We start from the raw sequence: 18,270 nt of genomic DNA on the forward strand, positions 1-18,270 counted from the left end.
TATATATATATATATATATGTTTGGGGGAGGACTGTCTGCTCACAAAATTTCAAGTTAAATCTATGTTTAATCTGCCTAGAGATGCTATCTGCTATGAAGGGTTTTAATATAAGTCACCACCACAACACATTGCACAGAGCTACAGTATATGAGAAGGTTACTGAAGTCGCAAGTACATAAATTTACATACATTTATTTTTAGTTTGCATTAAATGGTTTGTATTCATGTTCATCAAATTAGAGTACAACTGTTATACATGAACTTGAGCACGAAATATGTTAAGTTACTGCAGTGTATGATGGTTTAATTAACATACATTAGCATTTATATATAAAATGACAGTTTTATTTGGGTAAGTATGTTGTGCTATGTGGCCCTTTGGTAGAATCAACAAAAAATTGTGTCTCCTTTGCCCATCCGTGATCTACAGGGCTCCAACGGGAACTGAGTTTTCTCACAAAATTAGATTGTTATTGTTTTTTTTTTTTTTTTGTACAAGTTAGCTCCTGCACAAGAAGATGTAATTCCAAACTTATGACAGAAAAGGAAGAAGAGCAGGCAATAAATAATGAATGAACTGATAAATGATCTATCCCTGAGGGCCATCAATAAGGGTACTTTAAAGCTTATGTCTTGACATCCCTAATAGGTGCTGTAATTAGTATTGATTGAAACTGAAATACAGAAAATATTGTTCTAAAGGTTTTTTTTCTTCTTTCGTTTCTTCCTTTTCTCAGTCCTTATTACATGCAGATCTTCCTGGGAGAACATGACGTCCGTGTGTTCGAGGGAACAGAGCAGCTCGTGAAGACTGACACCATCATCTGGCACCCCAGGTGRATGAAAGAAACGCTCCATCGTTTCTGTCTCTTCATTTGCACAACTTAAAAGTAGAAAATTTTCTGCTTTCTGGGCCTTTTTCTCTGTCTCTTCGTGAGCGTTTTGTGCATGCAGGGGTTGTTCAGACTTACAAAGCTTAAAATCCACACAAAGGAAGGTTAATATCCCTCAGAGAAGAYGCAGTTCCTGAACTGCTTAGGAAAGCTTTTATGTATTCCTTCACATTTAATGCCTGTGTAGTGACTGGGAAAGCATGGCTAAAACACAAAATGAGCAAACGCCTTGCAGCACAGAACATTTTAAACCAATCTGCTGTCAAATCAGAGCAGAAAAAAACCTGTTTAAAGAGACAGGTGCGGTCATGCTCTGCTCTGTTTGGAACAAACAAAAGCAATATCCCTTCAAAATATTGGTTTTATTTACAATAAAACATTTCACCATAGTCTGATAAACACTACAAAATAAAATAGTGACTTCTGGCGATCATTTGGGTTTATATTTTTAATAAATCAGTGCAGAAAAGCGATTGAAGTTCATTTCAGGTGTCTCCATGTGCAGCTATGACTACCAGACTCTGGACTACGACATCATGCTGATCAAGCTCTTCCATCCTGTGGAGGTGACCGAGGCAGTCGCACCCATCCCCCTGCCCACAGGGTGCCCGATGGGAGGCCTCCCCTGCTCTGTGTCTGGATGGGGAAACACCGCCATGGATGGCGAAGAAGGTGATTTGAATGAGAGGAAACAAAAAAGCTAAAAACGAGTAACGTTTGGTTGATGCTCCGCGTTTTTCTGTTGCAGTGAACCTTCCCACCCGTCTGCAGTGTCTGGACGTGCCCATAGTGGAGGACAGTGACTGCGAGAAGGCCTATCCAGGCATGATCACGCGCAGGATGGTGTGTGCCGGGTACATGGATGGAGGCAGAGGCGTATGCAATGTGAGTTTGACTGCTTTCCACCTTCATCTGTTGCACCTGTTGTCTGCTTGGCTCACGCTCACCCTGTCTGTGTTTGTCAGGGTGAYTCTGGGAGCCCCCTGGTGTGTGCTGGAGAAGTGCACGGCCTCGTGTCCTGGGGCCGAGGCTGTGCTCAACCCAACTACCCCGGCGTTTATGTCAAAGTGTGTGAGTTCCTCTACTGGATCGAAGAAACTTTGGCAGCTTATTCCTGAATTAAAAAACCCCACTTATTTTCTCCTCTCTTGCCACAAATCRCTGATCTTAATTTCATTCTCTCTTCACCAATCTACTTCAACTATTTCTCTGACTTCCCTTCTAGACTTTTAATGTAGGAGAGATTAGATATAAAGTCTTTTCTTTGACCTATCCTCCCATACTGTATTTCTGAAACCACACATGTCAAAGTGTCACAGTAATAAATAAAACCTCATGGTTTTTGTTAACCTCTGGGTATTTATTAATTGTCATTATTAAATTATTAATCCTCGCAGTCAATCCAGTTCAGGATGGCTGAAAAACACAAAAACATTGACTATAACTCAGTCAAGTTTACAGATACTGATGTAAAATTCGATGCAGTATCAGCTGAGCAATTTTGGATGAGATTGCACAAAACAATATTTTTAATGTTTGACCAAAATGGCTGCATCTTTATCATTTCTCAGCACAAAATAATCTTCAAGGAATGCTAAATCCTTAATTTAATGTAATGTAATGTAATGTAATGTAATGTAATGTAATTTAATTTGATTTAATTTAATTTAATTTAATTTAATTCTTAATGAATGTATCAGTTACAAGTTTACTTGTCAAATTTAAGACTCAGTAATAAATTAACACACAAGCCCTCATTCATCTAACATATTTCAGAAAATATGTGTTAATAGACAAGGTTGCGTTTTTGCTCAGTTACCAATAATTTATTTTGCCTCGTAATTAGCCACCATCGTCCCCCGTAATTAAATTTTCAAGCCCTTTTTTATTTCCAGGAGGTTTATTAAAGGCTTTAATTAAAAATAAGATGGTGTGTGAGATTAAACTTAGGAATTAGTGCTGAACTCACTGCACAGATAACAACAGTGTGATTACTGAACAGTTGGGTGTCACAGTGGGAGTTTTTTTCTCAGTCCCGCCCCTTCCTTTCATTTTCAGCTGCGCAGCAAACATAAGGTCATTTACTGTCAGGCACAAAACCACAGAGAACTTATTTTGCATGTTCAGGCTTAAATTTATCAATCCTTTTTTTTTGGTTAATTTGTTTTGACTCCGTACAGTGGATTAAAAAAATAATAATTCAAGATGACATTGTTCGTGTTAAGTCTCCCAAGCTAGTTCTGTCTTTTCTTGGTCTTCCTCCACTTTTTTCCTTCTGTTTATGTCTTCTTTCATCGACAGGACTGGAAGGTCCGATCCATGCTGCTGCACCTACACAAAACAAACAATAGAAATGCTCATTGCAATAATAGTGCAAACCTTACTTTTTAATCCTTTTTTTTGTACACATGGCTTTATAAAACACTCCTTTCCTTTGTTTTTGTTTATTCGGAGCCCATCATGTTTTGAGTGTGACTTTTCACTTTGTGCATTGCATCTTTTTTTTAACGAGGAGCTTTCTTATCTCACCTCAGCTGTACGTCAAAATCTACATTTTATCACATTTGAGGTGAAAATGAAACACTTAGAAATTCTTCATGTTATACCAATAAGACCTGAATGAGAAGTTTGTTCTGCTTTTTTTTAAAGACACATTCTACCACGCTCTGAGTGTAAAAATAACCTTTGTGACCTTTTTAGAGGAAGTGAAGTCTGCTTCTTTTACAAGTTAGCTCAAACTTTTTTTTAGAACCTGCAATTTTGAACTATTTTCATTTTTTGGAAGTCATTGTCTTCTGCTTCCTGTGCAGCGGTGACTAAAAGGACCCAACTAAATCAGTAACACAGACAGGAAGTTTTGTCTTGTTTTCTTTTTTACAAGTGAAAACAGCCTTTGGTGTATTATGAGGCAAGATTCAACAGCTGCAGTGCGTTCGAAATCAATTGGTTGTAAAGCTCAGGTGAAAGGAAAAACAGATGAAATTATAATAAACCTAAATTTTTCATTTAGGCAGCAGCACTTTATATGACTTAAAATTATTTATTTCTCCCCAGAATCTTTTTTCCCCTACTTTTATTTTGAGCATTCTCACTTAATTATTAGATGTGTGAAGGTTTTATGTATAGAAATAAAATTCATGTTTTTTTTATAAAGTATGGTAGGTAATTGTTAAGATATTTAATTGTGGGAAAACATTATATTTTCAGTGCAACATCCCAGGGTCAGGACTGTAAACTCACAATCAACACCGGTCTGAGAGGAGGAGGAGAGTCTTGCTTCTCCGAGAAATTCAGACCTGTGAAAGACAGAATTTAAACAGAAATGCAAATACAGGGGAGGAAAAGTTTCACTTATGAACAGTTACATAAGTTACTTATAAAACTGGCCTTTCTGATAATGACTAACTCAAAACTCCAAACTCAGATACAAACAAAATGCGGGTTTATGCTGTGAGGTCTCTTGCCAGTAAGCGATTACAGGCTCCTATTGTGCCCTTCTGTAAAAAATCTCTTTCTTTCTTTATTTCTTATTCATTTATAACGACTTTGAAATTAATAATAGGAATTGGTAGTCAAAATCAAACTTTTTAAAAAAGAAATGTAGAACATATTTTAATCACATTGCATGACATTTAAATGAGGGACAGGAAATGGCTTCAAAATGTAAATGGCATGCTCATATTTATATCTGGTTTATCGCTGTTTTTGCTGTGCAGTGAATTCCTTCTCACCTGTTTTTATGTGGTTTGTGCATTTGCGCTTCTCTGTCACTGTTGACCTATAGAAAAAAAAAACATTGAAAAAAATCACCAAAAACAAAATATCACATCGTCAAGACAAACAACACCGATAAGCAAATGTTTTAAGTGTCTGAGGAAACTTACAGAGTGAGAGTGAGTGAAATCTTCAAATGCCTTTATTTGTGATGTTTGAGATTGGCCGGAGGGAGACGAGCAGTTTGGGGCACTGCTGGTTTTAGGGGGCAGTGGTGGAGCTTTAAAATGAGAGACGGRCACCTGGTTGTCCGAACTTGAAAACTGTTTAAAAAACATGTTTCGTTAGTTGCAGACAAGTGCAAAAAACTTTTTTTTAATCAAAATACAAAAAGTAAACATGTTGCTCGCTTGGTGAAGTTCTGCAGTGATAACTGTATGACTTGAAAATTATTAATAAAATGTGTTTAACTATTTACAAGCATATGGTTTGCAGATAAAGGGAAAACTAGTTAAAAATATACTGCCAGTTTACTGACACTTTTAATGTTTACATGTTAGCAATATTATTTTGTTTTGAAAATGTTAACATCAGTAATCCTATAGCATGTTTGCATTTTGACAAAATAATTTGGCAAGTATTCCAAACCTGCAGTAGACAAGCCAAAAATATACCAGTTTGGAAAATGAAGGAATGAAGCTAAATGTTATTCAGACTGGCATCTATCCAGGAGCAGATCATCTAAAACAACTCAAACCTCAAAACAATAAATTCTCAGTTGTAAACTTTCAGGATTCATGTGCAAAATTACGCTCATTGATAATGTTAGAACACAGTTTACAGTCAGCTGCAATCAGCAAAACAGCATGAGTATCCAGTCTACCTTAGGCAAAAATAATGCAGTGTAAAAAAAAAGTCTGAAATACACTTGAAGCCAGTCTAGCTGTTAGCCATTAGCTGGACTCTGTAGATTTTTTTTAATCCTCCAAATTAAGTGTTATGATTGTTATCTACTGCAGGTAACATGCTTGCTACTAATAACTACTTCATATCCATAATTTTGAATCAGCCCCTTGTGGCTCACCATTCTGATTTGCTGCATTATCATCTAAACTTGTTTAAATTTTAATTTCCTGGAAATACAAACTAAAAGTGTTGTGAAATTTTTATCTTGAACAACGTTTTCCAGGACAAACCAACAGTTCAGTTTGACAGATGGGCAAAAAAAAAGGAGTGCAAAAACACATTCACACACCTTTCTCAGTGCTGCCATTTCCTTTACCACCACCTCAATGTCCTCGTGGTCCTCRTCTTCGCTGTCATCATCTTCCTCCCACTGATGGCTGCCTTTCAGGTAKGGCTCGATGAGAACAGACTCTGTCCCTTTGATGTCGCAGCGACAGTACGGGCAGGTGTGACCAGCTGACTTCTGCTAGATTATTACCAAGGGCCCAACACATTTAAAGATATGGAAAGTTAACATCAGTGTGGCAACCCACTAGTCAATACAACTGCTTTGCACCTTCTGAAGTGTTTGTAGTGGAATATCGTTAGTCTTCAAAGACAAGAAGACGCCATGCTGCTTGGAAAATACCGTGTTCGACAGACACTGCGGTTTTCCACTTTGTTGTTGAGGYGAGAAGGAAGGTGAGTTGTACCATTTTAACTAATCTTAGAAGTCATGTACTTTTGCAGTTTGCACGTCATTAAAATACCCCTAGGTTAGATTCTTCTAGYATGCGTTTTGATGTTTCTGAGGCTTATTTAAAATAATATGTCGTTTTTTTCACACTCACACATGATTTTTATTATAAGAGAATGCAACAGATACTGTTTGAGGAGGATGTGAAGCTGATCTGACAGGAAATGCTGGGCCAAACGTCACAACATGGTGCTCTGCTTTTCTGTTTTTCAAAGAAYGACGCACCTTCTGTGCAGATGGAAGAGCACCGGCTGAATATAGAGCTATAATTCTTGTTAGTGAAAGAGGAAGTAGGAAGTCGGGGAAGTCCTACTGCTGGAGCAGTGGACTGGATCAGTCAGAGGTACACCATGATCAGCTGTGATTTAATACTTTACAGTTACACATTAAGCCTTGTATTATTTCTTATAAAAACAAGAACAAGTTTCAAAACTCTCTGGAATATGTTTTGTTTTAGAACCTACGGTAGTTTCACATAGTTTAGAACAGGGGTGCCCAAACATTTTCCCTGAGGGGGCCAAAATGAAAATCTATCCATGGCTGCGGGCCAGATGCAGTTATATAATACATGAAATACAAATACTTTTTTAAGTAAAGTCATTTATTTTGAACAATTAAGCTGTGCAATGGCCCTCTTTTGTTTTAGTCTGTGCACTTGGAGAAAGTCTGCCATACGCTCAAGTAGCAAAGGCTCATGGGACATTTCATAAATAGATAAAATATGAGTTTTTGTGGCCTTATAAAGTGTGCAAATCTACATGCGGGGTCAAATCTGACCTAAATATTTCTTGTTGTCGTTTCATGTTTCATGTTTAATCCTAATAAATCAAAGATATGTCAGCACCAAGACTGAAAACTACCTTCACTACAGCCCTTTTATAGTCATTTGACCAATGGAAACACTGTGTTTCTACCTATAGGATAACAGCTTACAACCTATGGGCCAAATCAAATGGCTTGGTGGGCCAAATCTGGCCCGCGGGCCCCACTTTGGGCTCTTCTGGTTTAGAATAAATGATATTTTAATCCAAAAGGTATTTTTTTGTTGTTGTTCTTTCAGGCTGCTTCTTTTTCTGGGATCACCACATCAAGTGAACGCACACAAATATTTAACCAGTGTTTTACTCCAAGCGCCCTTTCTGACACAACCTGGGCTCAAACCTGGTCTACCATTGGGGGGGCTATGCTCGAAAACCCTGCATGCCATTGTCAGCAATTATGCTTAAACGTACATATATAAGACACACACACATAAGTTAAGAGGACAACCAACAACCAAACTGTACCATACAAGCATACATCCATTTCAATCAACCCCAACTGTTTCCCTTCACTGAACACAACAGGCTTGCAGTAAGAATGTGTAATATTATTCCAACATCGCGCTGTGATTTATTTATTTATTTTATATATATTTTTGAAGGCAGGTCAGCATGGGTGAATTTTCGAATAAATAAATTGGGATTTCTACCTGCCATCCTGTGAGACAGGATCGACACAGAAGGTGTCCACAGGGATGAATGCGAATGTCTTTATCCCTCTCTGTGCAGATCTTACACAGCTGGAAGGTGCTGCCAATCTCACAGTAGAGCTCATACTGCTCCTGTTGGGTGGTTGGTCAGCGAGACATGACAGAGCAGAAAACATCACAAGAATCAAGATTCTGTTCACGGTTCACTGTGAACCAGATTAAAAAAAAAAAACAGAAGCATCTTACTTCTGAAACTTTGACTTTTTCTTTGTTRGCGGGTTCACACAAGCTTGTCAGGTCAGGGTTCACGTCACGGCCATCTGGGTAAATGTAACTGCAGGAACAGGAACACAGCYCTTACAGGAAACATTTTAATGAAGGAAAAAATAAGTGCTTGACCAGTGTGTGTGTGTGTGTGTGTGCTGCACTAACCAGCCTTCCTTGAAGCCCTGAATGAGTGCCTGGTAGAGAGGTGTGTTCTGAGGAATGGTCTGGATGATGTCACCTTCAATGGTCACATGGCCAAYAGCCCACTGACCCATGCGGGTGCAGCTCAGACGAAAAATGTAGCTTAATAGAAAACAGATTCTTGTTAATCCAAGTTGTTTAAATACAGAGAATCAAAGTAGATACAAATTTRGAGACGCTTAGATAATTAATCTGCATTTCATTTACCTAAACATTGTTTAGGGTTATTTTAATGATAGTTCATTTTGTTTGCAAACATTTCAAAATCATGTGCTTAATAGAGAAGCAATTGTTGCTATCCCTCAGTGTGGGAAATGTTGAAAAGTCATTTCGAACGTGYAAGTTTTTAGTGCTGCCCGTTCATCTTGAAGTGCTTATGCTTTGAAGTGATGAACAAATCTAAATTTTAAAGCTTAAAGGTTTCAGAAAACATGTTTAGAGTTAAAGCTCGGACCAAAAGAGTCACAGAAATACTAAACAYGTAGAACTTCTGTCAAAAAGTTGTTTTTTAAAAAAAGGTGAGGAAACAACCTAACATGACAAAACAGCCTTTTTTTTGGCAACAATTTGTCTGAACAAACTTTGACTTGAGGTTTGATTGAAAACAAGCAGAGGTGTCAAGTAATGAAGTACAAATACTGTTATTAAAGTAAATTTTTTGGGTTATTTACTTTTACTGGAGTTGCAAACCTTTTAATTCWACTCCTTACATTTTAAAAAATATGGAACTTRTTTCATTTCTGCTTCCYTTTGGCTTGTTTTYATTCTGGMTTGTCATTCAGAGAAAAAAAWCTAGAWATATGGCACCTCCTGGTTAGATTGAATTTGAAGTTGGATGCCAAGTATAAATATATACCATTCTGACACCCTATTGGTTTGTACGATCCATCACACCTGTATGACACAAATCAAATCACACTCCAGCAGGACACAGCAGATTTATGTAGCCGAGTATGAAGATGGCTGTGGCAGATGAGGCTGATACAGGAAACCTAACATATCAGAAATATTTCAACATTATCATTTTATTATATTTTATAGTCATAAATGCCTTTAGGAAAATGGGGAGATGTCACGGCTTAAGCTTTTATCCTTTTTGTTTGAGCTATCCTTTTACTTTTATATTTTAAATAGTTTTAAAAACAGTACTTTTACACTTTTATTTGAGTAAAAAGCTTTAATTTATATTTCTACTCTCAAAAATGTCTTTTAAATCACTTGTATATATTCTTATGCTTAGGCAATGAATGTTAATATTTTTGTCACCTGTGAAAATCCAACACAAAATGTGAACTGTCAAGCATAGAGGTGGAAGGCTGATGGTCTGGACTTGGTTAACAACACCAGGATGTGGGCAACTTATAAAGTCAACCATGAACAACTCTAAATGCCAAAACAGAGGCAAATGTGAGGCTGTCTGCCTGAAGACTGTGGCTTAAACAAATGAAAGAACAGGCTAACAATCTCCAGCACAGCAGCAAATCTACATCCTCTTCATCATCATCATCATCATCATCGTCATCATCATCATCATCATCATCATCATCATCATCATCATTCATTTGAAGGTGCTTGTTATGTCACTCAAGAGTCACAGTAAGAGAAGAACTATAAAACAATAAAAGTCAGGAATCAACAAAATCACAATTATTGAAACAATAATAGGAAAGAAGACTAGCTGATAAATGAAGAAATGGAGGTCTTGCAGAGACCCAGCAAAATTAGACCTCAAATCTATTGAAATACCATTGAAGGACTTTAGACATGAAGAAAAATCTGCAAATATTAATAAAGTGAAGCACCATCATGAAAACTGTTTTTCTTTCTGCAACTGATAGGAATACTTCAAGCTGGTAAAGGTGATGGACTCTGTAAAGTTTAGAAATATAGGATGCATTTAATTATATATCACTCTGCCCTTGTATTTTAAGTTACTTTTTATTGTATTTAGTTGTATATCATGTTGTAATATGTATTTTTCACCTGATGTTAACCCCTTTCAATACCTGAACATTTTTATTATGACCTAATTGCTAAAACAATCAAAAAGGTGTACTGTACTTATCATAGCTAAATACCGGTGCTCAATGTGTAAATAGAAACAAAATAAGAATAAAGGAAGTTTCAGTCATGATAAAAAAATACTGATTTTATGTTGTTTTATGAATCCCAGAAATTTAGTAAAATGCTCTTCAAGAAATGTATAGTTTTAAGTAAATGTTTTATAAAAATTCTTCATTGGAGTATACCCCTGGACCCCCCTAGAGCTACTTCACTCCACAGCTGCTTGTTAACATGAACAGGTTTTCCTCATTGCTGTCAGCCGTTGCTGGCAGATATGAGGTAGACTTCTGTTTTCTGTTTCAAATGAATTAYATTGTTAAAGCTTTTAGTTGAACAACCTGGTTTCTAAAGAAAAAAAAAACAATATCAAAGACAGAACTATTAAATTTAGTATGTGAATGTTTGTAAATTGGCAGTGAGATTGAAAGAAATGAACAAGGAAAGCCACATAAAGTCTTGCCTAGGACACCAATTTGGCTAGGGCCGGCCCTGCTTGACAGGAAACTGGATTTTTATTCAAATAAACAAATTGTGAGATATTTTGCTCACCTCCCAGGTCGGCGCAGGTAATGTTCCAGTCGAGCTACAACCTGGTCGTATGTGAGGAAGGCCATGTAGCCTGGATGGGTCACAGCTAGCTGGTTCCAGTTCCTTATGAGAGACCTCCAAGGCTAAAAAGGGTAAATGTAAGGTAAAAAATAAGGATATATTAAAAAAAATTGGCAGATGCAACAACCTAAAGTAATAATTGAGATGTTTTTCAGACTTGAAGAACTATTATCTTGTCTGTTGAAGTTAGTCCTTTGAWTGACCTCAACAGAATGTCCTGGAAGCATCCTGCTCACCTGGAATAGTCTTGTGAAAATGTCAAACTCAAACACTGAGACGTGATTATTGCAGGTCAGATCAATAGTTGATTTCAGGGCCATGGACTCCATCCCTTCCTCAAAATGATGCACACTTTTCAGCTTCTCTTTGAATGTTTTCCACAGGACTATACACCTATCAGAATACAGAAACACATTCAGGCTATATGTGTGCACAGAGCAAACCGTGCAAATGACTGATCACAAGGTATTTTTACACTCACATGTTATCAAAACAGTTCCTCCAAAACTGGTCCGCCTCAGTTTTATTCATTTTATAAGTGTCACCTTGAAAATAGCCTCTTGGAAACATTGCTTTTAGCTCCCACAGCATGTGACTGAACAGCAAGGACAGTTTGGTCAGATTTCTCCTAAAAAATAATAAAAAAAATAAAAATAAAAAAGACAGTAAACTTTCAATACAAATGCAGAAATACAACTAAGCATTTTTTTAAATTAAAAAAAATCCCTTTCAACCTCAAAACCCACTGGTTCTCTTTTAGGAAAATTCATGTCAGAAAGAAAAGGACAGTGAATCTGCAATGTCTCAATGTTTATTACAATATAATAAAAATGTAGTTTGCCTTTTTTAGCATAAGTTAATAAATTCAGCTGGTGTACTTTATTCAGTGCCTCTTCTGCTTTGCATCTGTTGACAGGAGAAATACTGAAGCACTGCTGATGTTTTCCGTAGACACGCACACACACATACACACACACAAGTAAACACAAAAGGTAGTCCAGCTTGCAAACAGGATGCTGGTTGCAGCATGCTCGTCTGTAAATACCACAAAATGTTCCAGTGGCCAGTGTGCTACTTCAGGCCACTTTTAAATTGTTTCAGTCTGTCAAACTTGTTTTTATATAAACTGTTTGATCTCCGTCTAAAAAAGCTTTTTACCTTCTTGCAGCTCGGRGCAACATTAATGCTACACAGCAGCGGATGCTCTTTGACAACACCTCTGTAGAAAGAAAAAAAAAATTCCGATCTACCCAGGCATCAGAGGTACACTAGTTAATGGTAGAAGTGGTTGTAGCTTTTTAAACCTCAATGAGAAAATAAGAACCTTCAATAGATACTGAGGGATGCAGTTGTAGAGGTGGGAGGAAATCCACATCCCACGCATCGGCTAGGCCCATGTTCGTAAAAATATTTTTCAAATGACATCATTACTGTGGTAACATGTACAGTAATAACCCTGTCAGTTGGCTATTTTCTGAAGCTGTATGTACCTCCATTTAAAAGAGGCCTCTAAAATTTTATTTTCTCTTGTTGTCAAATTGTTTTCTTAACAACTCCCCCCCCACACACACACAGAAGACTGTATTTCTCTCCTTATTGGGACTGTTTATTGACTTCCATTCATTTACAGTTGTTTCTAAAGCCTAACATCCTTACCCTAAACCTCACATAAAATCAGTTGTCATATTCTGAAAAGATTTAACGCATGCACATTTTCTTGATGTTTTTCTGTGTAACATTATGTCTTGATACATTGATACCTTAGTGGTATCCAACATTTTCAGCTACATTAGCAAGCCTATGATCATTTCTATGATATTTTTTTAGAGGGAACAGATTTTAATGAAACCTTCAGAATGTGATGAATGTCTTCACGTCTGCAACGGAACAACTTTTGGAGTCAACCTCATTCAAAATGGCCACCACAGCTAAACCACAGCAAAYGTAACAACCATTGTTCAGTTTTACAGGCACTGAGCTGTGGTGTAGTAGTAGCTGAGAGTAGCTCAATACATACTTCGAGCACTAAAAATCACAAAACATTTTACAGTGTTGCAAGAGATCCCACATATTTTCAAGATTTAATGTAAACTGATACAACTTTGTTTGTCTTGACAAATATTCCCCAGGAATACAAGGCCGTTTAATGACTTTAATGTTTTATCAAATGGACCTTAATTTCATCTTGACATCAGTTATGTTTTAATAAAGTTTTTCTTCAAATTTAAATAAGGAAAATCCACAGAATATCTTTTTTTTCACCACAAACTCAGTCAATTGGTCTCAAGTGTTGAAATGGCAGTGGAGAGATTTAAATAGATATTCAAAAGAGTTTCACTTACCAACAAACCCAAAGTACTGTAAATCTTTTATACAAATTTTTTTATGTTTATTTCAGGTTTGGCCGTTCACACTGGAAAACTTAAAAATTATTTTGAGGAACCATGTCCCACCAAGTAACCTAAATTCAAGTATTTGTGTTTTAACTCTTTTAATAACATTGTATAATAACATTAAGTTGTGAATAACATTCACAACTTATTTTAATAACATTGATTTTTATTTTCTCCAGCACTTTTATTAGCCTTAAAATATTCTCAGACAACTTTTTCAAGAAAATGTTCAAAGTTTTCACATTTGCATCTGTGTCTCTTAAATTCCTGGCAGCCGAGCCCAAAGCCACCGGTGTGCTGAGAAAAAAAAAAGAAAATATTCAGACCGCTGAGCTTTTTACTGTCGTCGTCGCCATCTGTTCCATCTCAGTTCTGTTTTAGGGTTGAACTGGTAGACCAGTGATGCTATTTCAACATGGAGAGTTCGATTTTTCATAAATAGCCCGAGAATTTGCTTAGGAGCCACCAACAAAGAGGAAACAGGAGTGTGACATTTAAAAAAGAAAAAAGAAACATGAGACATTACTTCTACAATTAGATACAAACACACAGTAAGTAAATTTGCTGCTTGGCTGCCCAAGCAGGTCTTCATGTGGTGAAAAACCCATCTGTTGTGCAAGAAAAAGATTGACAGTGATGGCTTATCTGATTTTCAGATTCTGCTGAAAAAGGTTCCAAAGTGAGAGTTGGTGCTCTAAAAACCTGCAAATAAATGTTAAACAAATTAACAATAGACAATAATTTACAAAACTRGGCTGAGGGCCAAAAGTTCAACCAGCTGAACTAATTAAAGCCAGCGTGAAACAATCAGTTACATCTAAAGGAATCAAACTTTGTCAGCTTGTTGTTAGTTTGGCCACCAATCTGCACAAAATGTGTTCAGCTGTCTTTAAATTATTGTCAAAGAAGAAAATATTTATGTTTATTTAACTGAGAAATCCTATCAAGATCACTTTTTATGATCAAGATTAAAGATTAAGATCATTTTTGAAGGGGAGTATGTGAAGGAAAGCAACCTAAACACACAAAAGGAGCCCAGAACCGACTGACCCAGGACCGACCCACTCAGRACCTTCTTACTTTGAGGCAACAGTACTAACCATTAATCCACTGTGCTGCAAGACAGAAGGAGAAACATGACTGACTGCAAATAAGTGTCTCAATATTCTTATAAATGTTTTACCCTTACAGTCAAATTTCATTATTGAAATTGCGGCAGCACTTTAAAACCTGCACCTTATTCAGCCTTACTCAATCATTAACAAATGATTAGCTGACCTTGAAACCATCAATTATTAAGAATGATTCATACTTAATAAGTCATAAATTAACTCATCATTAATGCTTTACCCATAATGGCTTATTACTTCCAAAACCAATGTACTCATTCCAGTGGTTCTTAACCTTTTTTGAGGTACCGAACCCACCAGTTTCGTATGCGCATTCACTGAACCCTTTTTAGTGATAAATAAAATATGATTTATTTTCCAAATTCAAGACATGTTTTTTTTTTTTTTTTTTTTGCTGGTGTATAAAATGAGCCGTGCATGAACATCACCTTGCTCAAAGAACAAAACCAACAGTGCATGAACTCACAACAAATTACAATGTGACTTTATTCTGGCCCCAAAAAAATATTTTGGCCCCATAAAAAAATTTCAGCACCCAAAAAATATTTTTTACTATTTTACTAATAAAAAATAAATTAGGATTTTTTTTGAAGAATTTAACACTTTTTATAACTTTTTAAAATTATTTTAAAGCTAATTTGTTTTTTGTTGTTTTGAATCCACAAAATACTTTTTTAGGGCCAGAACTGATTGGCCAAACAATCTCACGTGATCCTCTGTGGCAAGTGATGGCCAAGCGGGGCATGTCATCACGACTTTACACAAGTGTGTCTTTACCTCCGCAGCAGAGGCTCCGCCGAACCCCTGAGACCGGCTCATTGAACCCCTAGGGTTCGATCGAACCCAGGTTAAGAACCAGGTGCTCTTGTAAATGTACTTTCACATCGTGTGTTAGACATGTATCAATGGTTGGAGAATGTTTGAACTGACCACCAGGGCTATTCAACTGATGGCCCAAAGTGACCAAAGTCTGATCCGCCAATTGGTTCGTTTATCTCTTGAGCCCAAACCCCCGGTTTTCTACTTTAATGACATGTTTGGTGTCTACAGAAATGCTAGAATCTTGGCTAAAAGTAACARTTAAAACTACAAGCAGTTGAACATAAAACTATGAAAGTGAAAATAAAATTGATTTAAAAATTTGGCAAGTCAGAGACGTCAAAATATTTTTGTGGGAAATAATGTGTTATTTTTGGTTTTGTTGTTTTATTATAACTACTTTTATTACATAGGGTTCTGTATGTTGTATTCAGGATTAAATGCAGCAAAAAAAAAAACTATTTCAAAGGTAACAGATCTTTGTAATACCTTTGCAATACCATACCTCTCAGACCACTCTTTCTCAGTCTTATTAGGTCAAACTCTCTCTGACTCAGCCAAACTCACCTGCGGAGTTCCACAGGGTTCCATCCTGGGCCCAATTCTATTCCTGCTCTACATTCGCCCCCTGACTGAGGTCATCAATAATTTCCCAGACATCTCCTACCATTTCTATGCAGATGACCTGCAGTTATACTGCTCCTTTAATCCCTCCACCACTCACAAGCTCACCTCTCTTATAAAATGTGTCACAAAAGTTAACCAGTGGCTGTCTGACAACTTGTTACTTTTAAACCTCAGTAAGACAGAGACACTGATCCTGGCCCCTGAAAATAAAATCAGATAAAAGAACATCTCAGCTCTTTGAGTTCAACTGCTAAGCAGAATGTGTGCAAGTAWATCTTGACTCAGATCTATCACTAGATAAACACATAAAGAACCTGGTTTCCACTTGCTATTTTCAGCTCCGTAATATCTCAAAACTCCAGCCCCTTCTGTCCACTTCAGACTTGGAAATGGTAATTCATGCCTTCATTTCTACCCGCTTAGACTATTGTAATAGCTTGTTCACCTGTCTTAACCAGAAACAGTTAAATCGTCTTCAGCTTGTCCAAAACTCGGCAGCAAGACTCCTAACCTGAACCTCCAAATTCACCCACATCTCCCCGATCCTAGCAGAACTTCACTGGCTTCCGGTTCCATTCAGAATCCGGCTCAAAGTCCTGGTCCTCACCTTCAGAGCTCTTCATGGACAAGCCCCTGAATACATTAAAAGTTTCATTTCCCCTTACAACCCCAGACGAGACCTCCGCTCACAGGATCAACATCTCCTTATGGTTCCCCTCACTCGCTTTAAGACCCGTGGTGGCCGTGCCTTCTCATCTGTGGCCCCCAGGCTCTGGAATGAACTCCCTTTTAATCTGTGCTCCCTTGATAATATTGTCTCTTTCAAGACACTCCTAAAAACTCACCTTTTCTCTAAAGTGTTTAGCTAACCATTTCACCATTACTGCCAACCTACCTCCACTGTGAATGCTTCGCTAATCTTTGTTTTCTTTATTATTGAACTTACGCCATATTTTCTCTCCCGCATTCATTATGTTTTTGTGTATTATTGTATATTTTGACGTGCATTGACCTTGTGTTTGATTTACAATTTTAGAAATTAATTCCTGATTTAATGTTCAATTTTCGTTGCTTATAAGTAATTATGTTTTTCTGTTTCATCTTATTCTTTCCACCGTTTTTATACTGTTAATGACTGTACAGCACCTTGTGAATATATTTCTGTGAAAGGCGCTTTATAAATTAAATTTTACTTACTTACTTACTTACTAATACTTGGTTTAATTACATAATCGCTTGCTGTAACTGTGGCCCCCAGAGAAATTTAGTTGAACAGCCCTGGACTATACTAATTCTGCAGTGCATCAATAATTTAGGCAGTTGTTAGTAGTTAGGTCTTTTTGTGAACACTTCTGAAGTGAAGACTATTTATGTCTTTTTAACATATTTTTTAATGGACAAAAGCCTGAAGGGCAACAAGTTGTTTTTTTTTTTTACCTGTGTGTATATATGTATATAAATGAGCATTTACATACATACACACAGTAAATAGAGTAGTTAATTCATGAGTTATTAAGCATGCAATTAGCCTTTATAGGTAAAGATAACTTATAGCTTATTAAGTATAAATCATCCTTAAGTAATGATATTTTCAAGGTTAACTAACCATTTATTAATAATTAAGTAAGGATGAAAAGGTGTAGTTATAACCTGTTACAGAAATTATGGCTAAACTTGCATTAAAAAACATTTCCACGTAAAAGTCTCTACAACTTAAATTTGTTAACACGATACATTTTAGAATAGAGACAATAGATAAACAACACTAATCTTATGCTAATTTTTGAGCTTGGACAACAATGTTTCATCTTTAACAAACAGCTTGCATTTAATAAATAAAAACAGGCAAATACAAGATGAGAAAGCTAACGAATGGCAGCCTCCCCCAAACATACAACCTAAGGCACAAATAGAAAAAAAAATGCTCAAAAACAATCTGTCTTTCTTCTCTCGAGCTGCTCAGATTCAAAGGACGCTGTTGCTTTTTCTGGCTTTCCTGTATTAGCATCACAAAGTGGCTGGTTTGGCTCATTTTCCACATGCATCGTTAGTATTCCCGACAGGGACGGGAGAAGGCAGCTCAATCTCCAAATCGAATTTCCACCCTTCAAAAAGATCCAATTCAGCCAAACAGTTAACATTCTAACACAGTTGTATACTTTATTAACATTTGGAGATTAGATGTTCTTGTATTATTTGTTTTGAATGAAATTCCTTTTYGAAGTATCAAAATACAGCGAGGTTCAGTTAGGATTCTGTGAGGGATCAAAATGTTTTTTATCTCATCTGTTAATTTTTAGGTATAAATTTAATAATAATTGATCTTTGTTATCTTCTCATTCTTTTTATTGATCAGTCATCATTTCCATGATCCTGAC

The 18,270-nt window shown here is 36.6% G+C and overlaps 2 protein-coding genes across 5 annotated transcripts in view; one reads left to right on the top strand and one right to left on the bottom strand.

Annotated features, from left to right (window-relative positions):
* LOC106523742 (trypsin) overlaps window positions 1-2,526 on the top strand; it is a 19,057-nt gene extending 16,531 nt beyond the window's left edge. The window contains exons 3-6 of one of the 3 annotated variants that reach the window (XM_014017281.1): window positions 740-838; window positions 1,401-1,567; window positions 1,644-1,780; window positions 1,861-2,111. In XM_014017281.1, coding sequence (XP_013872735.1) covers window positions 740-838; window positions 1,401-1,567; window positions 1,644-1,780; window positions 1,861-2,013 — 556 coding nt within the window. In that variant the 3' untranslated portion in view covers window positions 2,014-2,111. Of the gene's footprint in view, window positions 1-739; window positions 839-1,400; window positions 1,568-1,643 lie in introns of all 3 variants that reach the window. The other 2 variants (XM_014017282.1, XM_014017280.1) reach the window with 2 other exon arrangements.
* Window positions 2,527-3,008: 482 nt separating this feature from the next.
* The window catches only part of cblc (Cbl proto-oncogene C, E3 ubiquitin protein ligase), a 17,661-nt gene continuing 2,399 nt past the window's right edge, over window positions 3,009-18,270 (bottom strand). Inside the window, exons 2-12 of one of the 2 annotated variants that reach the window (XM_014017275.1) lie at window positions 11,405-11,551; window positions 11,160-11,316; window positions 10,864-10,985; window positions 8,215-8,352; window positions 8,029-8,116; window positions 7,783-7,914; window positions 5,865-6,038; window positions 4,780-4,932; window positions 4,627-4,673; window positions 4,136-4,191; window positions 3,009-3,226 (exon numbers count right to left, since the gene is read on the bottom strand). In XM_014017275.1, the coding sequence (XP_013872729.1) occupies window positions 3,096-3,226; window positions 4,136-4,191; window positions 4,627-4,673; window positions 4,780-4,932; window positions 5,865-6,038; window positions 7,783-7,914; window positions 8,029-8,116; window positions 8,215-8,352; window positions 10,864-10,985; window positions 11,160-11,316; window positions 11,405-11,551 (1,345 nt within the window). In that variant the 3' untranslated portion in view covers window positions 3,009-3,095. Of the gene's footprint in view, window positions 3,227-4,135; window positions 4,192-4,626; window positions 4,674-4,779; window positions 4,933-5,864; window positions 6,042-7,782; window positions 7,915-8,028; window positions 8,117-8,214; window positions 8,353-10,863; window positions 10,986-11,159; window positions 11,317-11,404; window positions 11,552-18,270 lie in introns of both variants that reach the window. The other variant, XM_014017274.1, reaches the window with a different exon arrangement.

This window comes from Austrofundulus limnaeus, unplaced genomic scaffold, assembly GCF_001266775.1.
Source record: "Austrofundulus limnaeus strain Quisiro unplaced genomic scaffold, Austrofundulus_limnaeus-1.0 Scaffold165, whole genome shotgun sequence".
NCBI lineage: Eukaryota > Metazoa > Chordata > Actinopteri > Cyprinodontiformes > Rivulidae > Austrofundulus > Austrofundulus limnaeus.